We start from the raw sequence: 8,665 nt of genomic DNA, 5'->3' as shown, positions 1-8,665 counted from the left end.
TCCGCTTCAAAAAACAAACAAAAAAAAGCGCTTGGGGCGGCAAAGTGCCGCCCCTTCTAAAGTGCCGCCTGGGGCAATTGCCCCAGTCTGCCCCATTATAGGGCCGGCCCTGCTGTGACTGTGTGTGTCTGGGTATGTTAGTGTAGTTACTGTGTGTGTGGGGGTATTTAAGTGTAGTGACTGTATGTGACTGGTTATGTTAGTGTGGTAATTGTATGGGTCTGGTTATGCTAGTATGGTGACTGTGTGTGTCTGGTTATGCCAGTGTGGTTACTGTGTAGGTCTAAATGTATGTATCTGTATATCTTAGTGTACTGACTATGTGTGTCTGGGTTTGTTAGAGTGTTTCTGGGTATATTGGTACGGTGACTGTGTGTGGGTGTGTTAGTGTGGTGACTGTGCGTGTGGGTATGCTAGTTTGTGTTTTTTCATATGTGTCTGTGTGGTTTGGCTAGTTTAGTGTGGGTGTGTCTGCATGTGTGAGTTTGCCAGGGTATGTTAGTGTGTGTCTGGGTATGTTAGTGTTTGTCTCCTTGTTTTTCTGGATATATTAGTTTGTCTGGGTATGTTACCGTGTCTCGCTTAGTGTGTGTGGGTGCATGTTAGTGTGAGTCTCTGGATGAGTGTATTAGCATGAGTTTATGTGTGCATTGTTTGGCAGGTGTGGTTTTTCAGATGAAGGGGCAGCATTTTTTTCTTGGACCAAAGCAGCACTGTATCTTGGGCAGGCCCTGTAACTTTACTTTATACAACACTCCATGGGAGTTCTTCTTTAAAAATGATTTCTGGAAAAACTACTGAATATTATTAGAGGTTTATCAATACTCAGGTGTGGGAGAAGAGATAAATTAATGTTTCAGTGTTGTATTATAAAAGGTATAGTTTAGAATATACAAAACAAACCACATTTACTGAATTAAATGAATTCATTTTATTATTCATCAAGTTAGATTAACGGAACAGAATATTCAAAAGAAAACAGTTACTAATGTATGAAAAGATGTAACTTTGAAATGTTGCCTGAACAATATCATACATCATTAATCAGACATTATGAGGTATCTTTCAAGCACTAGCAAAATATTTCAACCGTGCTTGTCTGAGGAATATAAAGGTCAAATCATAGCAAAATAGCTTTGAAAACTGTATCCTATTCTATGGACCTTGGTGAACATATCTTTTAGAATAATTCCAATAAAAAACTCCCCTTATGTAATGTATAGTTTACAACCTAGAAATCAAATATTATAAAAAGAATATATGTTGTTGCTTCAGAACAATTTAATGTACTTATGAACAAAAAAACATGTTTTGTGATATCCATAACTTTATTGTTTCACAGTTTTTGAATAAATTCCTTGTCCTAAGGAACAAAGCAATATCTATTTATTCCTGCATAGCAGAGGTATTAAATAAATAATAAATACAATACATATATATATATATATATACAAGATACTTAAGACTTCTTTTGTTATCTAGGCTGCCGGAGTGTGAGTCATCTTTAGCTGCTCCTTGACTGCTATTTTCACATATTCCATGTATTCAACAACAGCATACATAATAATGCCTAGGACAACCACACACAGGAGTATGTAGAGTTTCACATATACACATAAGAAGCTGCTATATCCAAAGGCAATCACAAAGCCAACTGATTCCCAGAGACAGAAGTTGGCGAAGGCAGCCTCTTTGTTTTTCTCAAACAAAATCCCATATAAAGCTGCAATGAAAAAAGTATATATATATATATATATATATATATATATATATATATATATATATATATATAAAATAAATTGAAAACTCATGACACAACACAAAAAGGAAATGTGCAATATTTTAAGTCCCTTTTTTGAATTGGGGCATGCAGAACCCTTTGACAGAGTCAAAATCAGGAGACGAGCTTCTGAGAAAGTAGAGATACCATAAACCCAGCATACTGCATTATTTGAATACTTACAGCTGATCTGGGTTTGCCAAACAGCATCAGCAACTCCCCAAACACCAGGGAAGACAAAGTACAGAAACATTTGCTCTGCATTTGGTATCCACAACAAAAGTCCAACAATGCAACCAATATGTATGAGAGCACCTGTATACAACACAAAATGACACTTTACATTAACACCAAATAATGTTACAATTCACCCTTCATTTTAATATTATGAATGTTCTTTATTATTTATTTTTAATGTAGCTAAAAATATCATACAATATCTTCCCTATTGCAATGTAGAAATTGCATGCAGTTATAGAAAGAAATATCCAGTATATGTCATTCAAAACATTTAATAATGTGATTGCTCTGATATATAACACATACATATAGGAGTTAATGTGTATTTCTAGTTGTAGAAATCACACTGAACATGAAGATAAATCACTAAATTATGTTTGGATATATGTTTTCCTTGTAATACGTACCTAGTGTTAAGAGAAAAAAGTGACCAGTGTATTCTGCAAGATTTCCAAACAAAGCTGCGCATATTGCGTTAGGTACTCCAAAACAAACAATTGCAAATCCCACCATTCTGATGCCAATGGCACAGGTCACATAGTCCTACAAAGAAAAAAACGTTTTATGTCCACAATAGTTCTGTTTATTATTTAAATATGTATGTTTGTATAGGTTATATATTATATATGTTGTATAGAGTATAGATTACATAGGTTTAGGCTTAAATTACAGTGTCATATAAATATTGCCAGAACAATTATGATTCAGCAAAAATTTTTCTAAAGAACTCTTATTTTCCACAACGTAGTATTAAAAAGCTACATTAGAAAACATAATGTAAAAATATCATATCACAAGAGAAACAACATGCTAGACAAGAATCCACAAAAAAACACATGTATAGCATGTATAGGGGTGTAAGACTTACACGAGTGTAGTCCCCTGTAATGAATCCCTGTTCCAATCCAATAAATATGGTGAGAGGGATAAGTAGGCACTGGCGCTTATCTGTAAGTTGCTTAAAAGTTGCAAAAAACATTGAACAGGTGGACTCTGTGTTCTCTTCTACAATTTCCTCGTTCTTTGAACTGATTTTATCAAGAAATATTGAAATCAAACAAACGGCAATAATTCCACAACCTACAAAAAAAATTCCCAATGTAAAATTATTGTAGTTTATTTTACATTTTAGTCATAGACATTGAGTCTAGCACACAAATATACGGTATATTTGCAGTTTGATGAGATAAACCGTATCAATACCTGTGTAAGCCCCAAGAAGAGTATACAACAGAGTCTTTGATGGGCTTGGACCTGTGGTATTTTCAGATATAAGTGAATCCGTTGTACAATGTCCAGCTCCACAAATAGAATGATTCAAAGCATCCAGTGAATCATCTGTGAAAATAGTTAAGAGCAATTGAATTGGACCAAATAGTCATCAATATATTTGATATTGCCTGATACTAAAATTGTTTTAGCCCTTTAAATAGCTGTTGCTTAACAACAGCTTCTATCATCCTATCCCTATTCTATCCTTTAGAATATTAAAATATTAGTATTTTGAATTTATTTCAAAAATAAAAATCATATCAAATAGAATCTGTTGTTAGTAAAAATAAAAATACCTTTTGCTTGAAAAAAGGTTATATGTGTATATAGGGAAAACATACCTGCATTAGGTGTATTATATAAAATTAAGGATGAAACAAGGTTGCCCCATATTCGACCGGTCTGACAAATAAAAAAAAATATCCCAAAATACTGATTAACGACATCTTTGGCAGCTTTTCCTGTCAGCTCAGCGTATTTGCTTCCAATAGCTGTGATATAGGCACTCTTTGCTGCCCATAGCGGTCCACTTCCTATTCCAAGAAGTATTGACGTTGGAATCATTGTTGGCCTGCAAATCAAAGTGAGTTAGATGATGCATATAAGGAAATATGGAACCTCTCTGTCACTCACTTCCTTATAAATCAAAATGCTCTGTGTTTGACTTGGGAACCATTATTATTATTTCACAAATAATTATTGGACCTAGTTTCAATTCTAGTTTGTCTGAATGAATCAAACAATTAACCCTAATCATGCTATTACACATGTATACAATTAATCCCAGCATGGTAAATATTAAAATAACCACTGTTTCTTTTCAGGTCAGATAAAGCAATACTAAAGAAACACAAACCACTATTTCTTTGTTCTATGAATGTTCAAATATTTAACCCTTTACTCCCTTTATTATATACTGTAACACTTGGAAAAATGTGGTTGCTATGACCTCTAGATAGTATATTCTTTCAACTGAGCGTAATCGTATCTTCATGACAAAGATGGAAAAAGGAAAAAAATGTTTAAAACATTTACATTTTAACCTTTAAAATATAACATTTGACATTTTGCTTAACATTTAAGTAACTCAAAACTATATTGTTTTGGAAAAAAACTATAATAGTCTCCAAATATCTATTACCCGTTCCAGTGATAATAGCAAGTAAAAACACTTTAAAAAAAATCTGTTTGCTGTCAAAGAAACTGTGTACTGCATAAATAAATGAATTTTGTTTTAAAACCCATGAACATAGATTATTCCTGTATTTGTGGGGTGTTGCTGAATATTAATATTTTTTTCCATTATAAAGAGAATGCAAAATTCCAAAGAGTGTGCAGAATTTGTTTTTCAATTTTCATCTAGCATTTTTAGATTTTAGTGTTATTAGATTTTATTGTTAATCAACAATGTTATTGATGTATTGAAATGAATTCAGACAATGCCTTATTTGTCTTAATTAATAACAATGCCATGCATCATGCTAACTATTACACACCCTTACTGTCTAACACAATTCTTGTTAAAGATTTTATTTACCAGCTTGGGTAGAAGTTGCCAAGAGTAAAGGGGATATAGCACACCATCGATGCTGCAATGGTCCATTTGCAGCCCAATTTTTTCATAAGGATTGCAGGTAAGAACATTGACGATAAAGTGAGAGATCCATACATTACACTTAAAGATATAACACCAAGGCCTTCATCATGGTTCAGACTGCTCTGTGTTGACAAGAAACAGCAAAGTGTTATTACACCAGTGATCTATTATGTAGAGGCTGCAGTGCATCATCAGGTCAGTAGCTGAATCCTCTAGTATACTTAGATTGCTATAACTGTTTGCTTCAGCATATGTGATTGATGTAAATACTGTGTGTATGTGCATATGTGCACTCTGTCAGTGTGCGTGTGTGATCTACCATTTCATTGCAGATCTGTTTTACTACTAGATCTTTCCACTTCGCAATTATAGCACTTAAAGTGGACCAGGGCAAACCTAGCAGGGCAGACATTTCAGGAACTCAATTGTGGTAAAGGTGGAATCCTATGACAGTGCCACGTTTAAAGTCACTGACCGATTCAGTATGACCCATCCTACTGCCAATAATTGTGTATGGAGATGGCATAGCTATGTGCTCGATTTTTTTAAACCTGTTGGCATTGGCATAAGAACCTCTAAAAATCTGGGGGGAATAGCATTTTTACTGGCATTTTACTTGCATCCAGCCCCTCCTTTCTTTTCCCCTCAATCCTTTAGCAAATATAAAATAATTGACGACTATTTTTTATGTCAAACTATATTTCCATGAGTGACTTAAATTATACTTTTCAAATTACCTGTAATGTCATAAGTCCAGTGTAGGCTATGTACAAAACCAAAACTCCAAATGAAAGAACAAGAATGTTTTTGATGGATGTTAGTGCCATATTTTTTTGGGTGTTTTTTTTTTATTAATGAAACTCAGCTGACGAAAAAATAGTTCTGAAATCAAACAGGCCGAAAATTATGAATATTATGCTGTTAACATGTTTATATTGCAAGAAACATAACTGTGGATACTTGCACATTTCTAAATAATGTTATGTTTATAGAATATATATAAAAAAATTGTAAAAATGATACTTACTGCCCCTGCCAATAAGATATGATAAGCTTAGAATGTTTTGACGCAGGTCAATTTGGTTTACTTAGAGGAGTCCGGTTGATGTGCTTTAAGATGAAAAATATTCTGAACCATCTTGTATCTGGATTTTTATAGTCCTTAGGTGTCATATGAACTAGAAGTACCATGCAATATATACTTTGTTCATGAAGTATCTTCTACATGTGGTGACATTTCTTATTTATAATTAGTTTGTTAATTATTATGTTAAGGATATTGCATTAATACTTCCTTAGAAAGAGTCTGACGTTTTTCCCTGATGACTTTTGGCCTCAGTTTGGTAATACTTATAATTAGACTTGTGCATTTGGACAGTGGCGACTCTAGAAACAATGTATAGGGGGGGCACACAAGATACCACAGTCAAACTGGGAGGGGGCATTAATAATTTCCACCATTAAATCATACCACTGAAAAAACATATATATTGTCAAAAGTAATGTGCTATGGAATGATACTTTTGTTATTGGACTAACATAATACTTGATCATTCAACATGGGGAGCCTGAAGTCACAATTTAGTGTGACTAATCCTTGAAATAAATATTATAGAGTAAATAATACAATACCTTAACGTTTCCACTAAATGATTTCAGGGCCTTAAATGTTTTGTCCCCTGAAGTCACTACAACTTCAGAAGGGCATTTTATCTCTGGATAAGTAATTATTAATTAACCCCTTAAGGACCGGGCTCATTTTTCGTTTTCTACCCTGTGGGACCGAGGCTGTTTTGACACTTTTGTGGTGCTTGTGTTCAGGTGTAATTTTCTCCTCACCCATTTAGTGTACCCACATAAGTTATATATTGTTTTTTCAGGACAAGATGGGCTTTCTTCAGATACCATTATTTTGATCGTATCATCTTATTTACTATAAAAAAAATAAAAAAAACATGGTGAAAAATTGAAAAAAAAGACATTTTATGACTTTTATTTGAAAAATCTTTTACTCACCTAAAAAAGCAAGTAAAAAAACTAGCTAAATAGATTCTACTACTTGTCCTGAGTTTAGAGATACCCAATGTTTTTATGTTTTTTTGCTGTTTTTTGTACGTTATAGGGCAATAAGTACAAGCAGTGTTTTATGATTTCCAAATCTTTTTTAACAGATCTGGTCAGTCTGCCTACATCTCCTCTTTGGAACAAATTTGAAGCCGGTTAACTCAATTTAACCCATTCAAACCATATATTTTTGAAAACTAGACACCCCAGGGTATTCCAAATGCTGTTATTTTAACCCTTTCCATGCACCAATTATACAACTACACTTTGTCAAACTTTGTAATAGTAATTTTTTTTATTTTTTTTTCCACACAAATTGTACTTTAGTTATAGATATACAGGTTCTGGTATATGTCACTATCAAACAACACACCAATGTGTGTTCAGGAACATCTCCTGAGTACAGCGACACCCCACATGCATGGGTTTGTCAGATTGTTTGGCTGGTAAAAGGCTACTTTTGGGGCATGCGTAATTCAGGTGGTCATTTGGTCATTCTGCCTCCATCTCCTCTTTGGAATATCTTTGAAGCCGGTTAACTCAATTTAACCCATTCAAACCATATATTTTGGAAAACTAGACACCCCAGGGTATTCCGAATGCTGTTATTTTAACCCTTTCCATGCACCAATTATAGAACTACACTTTGTCAAACTTTGTAATAGTAATTTTTTTCACACAAATTGTACTTTAGTTATAGATATACAGGTTCTGGTATATGTCACTGTCAAACAACCCCCCAATATGTGTTCAGGAACATCTCCTGAGTGCAGTGATACCCGACATGCATGGGTTTGTCGGGTTGTTTCAGATTTAAAATGCCACATTTGGGAAGTGCGCTTTTTTTCTCCATTTTGGTCAGTCTGTACCTATGCCCTATCTGTGAGCTAGGCCACTCCAATTTACCCCATCAGCCATTTTTTTTTATATATTAGACACCCCTTGGGTATTTGAAGTGCTTTTATTTTAACTCTGAGATTTTTGAGAAATTTTAGCACTTGCTCAAAATAATAAACTTTATTTTTTTATTTTTTTTATTTTTTTAATACTTTTTTTATATTTTTTTTACACATTTTGCTGGTACTGGATGGTTCATCTAGTGACATCACTGCATAATTATTTTTAAATGTTAGCACATTTTTTTTTTTTTTGAATATTTTACTAATCACATAGTGATTAGAAAGCTGGGCTCCATTGACTTGCATGGTTGAATGCAGTACCTGTATTCAACCAGCAAGTGGAGCCAGTTCTCTAGAGGGTCTGGAGACCATCTAGCAAACTTTTTCTTTTTTGTTTTTTTTTACAGAGCGGCGGCCATCTTACTTGATGGCGAAGATCACCGGCAGCTGCGGCTGTGACCGCTCTCCGGAGCGGTCACAGCCCACCTAAAGGTAAGTGTTTGGTGTCGCTGGATGCCTCCTGATCGAGGCATTCCAGCGACACCATTTAAGTTTAGGAGGCGATCGTTGATCGCCTCCTAAACGCTTTTAAAACGGGCGTCCGCCGCCATACAATGTATGGCGGCTGTTGACGCCCCGGGGAGGGGCCAGACATGGCCCCCGATGCCGATCTCGGCCTTGCTGAATGCCTCGACATCGAGGCATTGCAGCAAGGCCGTTTAAGCGAAGAAAGTGATCCTTGATCACTTTCTAAGCTTATTTAACTTTTTGACGGTTCAGGACCGTCAAAGGTCATTTAGTGACCTTCTTGTC

At 34.7% G+C, this 8,665-nt stretch overlaps 1 protein-coding gene across 1 annotated transcript; it reads right to left on the bottom strand.

Moving 5' to 3' along the window:
- Nucleotides 1-1,478: 1,478 nt before the first annotated feature.
- On the bottom strand, nucleotides 1,479-5,716 carry LOC128483961 (protein unc-93 homolog A-like). Its single transcript, XM_053460282.1, has 8 exons — nucleotides 5,627-5,716; nucleotides 4,830-5,011; nucleotides 3,634-3,863; nucleotides 3,224-3,358; nucleotides 2,889-3,100; nucleotides 2,428-2,563; nucleotides 1,964-2,095; nucleotides 1,479-1,723 (listed from the first exon to the last, which is right to left on the bottom strand). The coding sequence occupies exons 1-8, from the start codon at nucleotides 5,714-5,716 to the stop codon at nucleotides 1,479-1,481; spliced, it is 1,362 nt and encodes a 453-aa protein (XP_053316257.1).
- Between the last annotated feature and the right edge of the window lie 2,949 nt (nucleotides 5,717-8,665).

This window comes from Spea bombifrons, chromosome 3, assembly GCF_027358695.1.
Source record: "Spea bombifrons isolate aSpeBom1 chromosome 3, aSpeBom1.2.pri, whole genome shotgun sequence".
In the NCBI taxonomy this organism is placed as follows: domain Eukaryota; kingdom Metazoa; phylum Chordata; class Amphibia; order Anura; family Pelobatidae; genus Spea; species Spea bombifrons.
This window is presented reverse-complemented; position numbering and strand designations above follow the sequence as displayed.

Coding starts and splice junctions, on each gene's coding strand:
- LOC128483961 (XM_053460282.1), bottom strand. CDS start 5,716: ATGGCACTAACATCCATCAAAAACATTCTTGTTCTTTCATTTGGAGTT. Junction 3,359..3,633: donor ATATAATACACCTAATGCAG/GTATGTTTTCCC, acceptor CTATTTTCACAG/ATGATTCACTGGATGCTTTG. Junction 2,096..2,427: donor CTTTTTTCTCTTAACACTAG/GTACGTATTACA, acceptor TGTTGTATACAG/GTGCTCTCATACATATTGGT.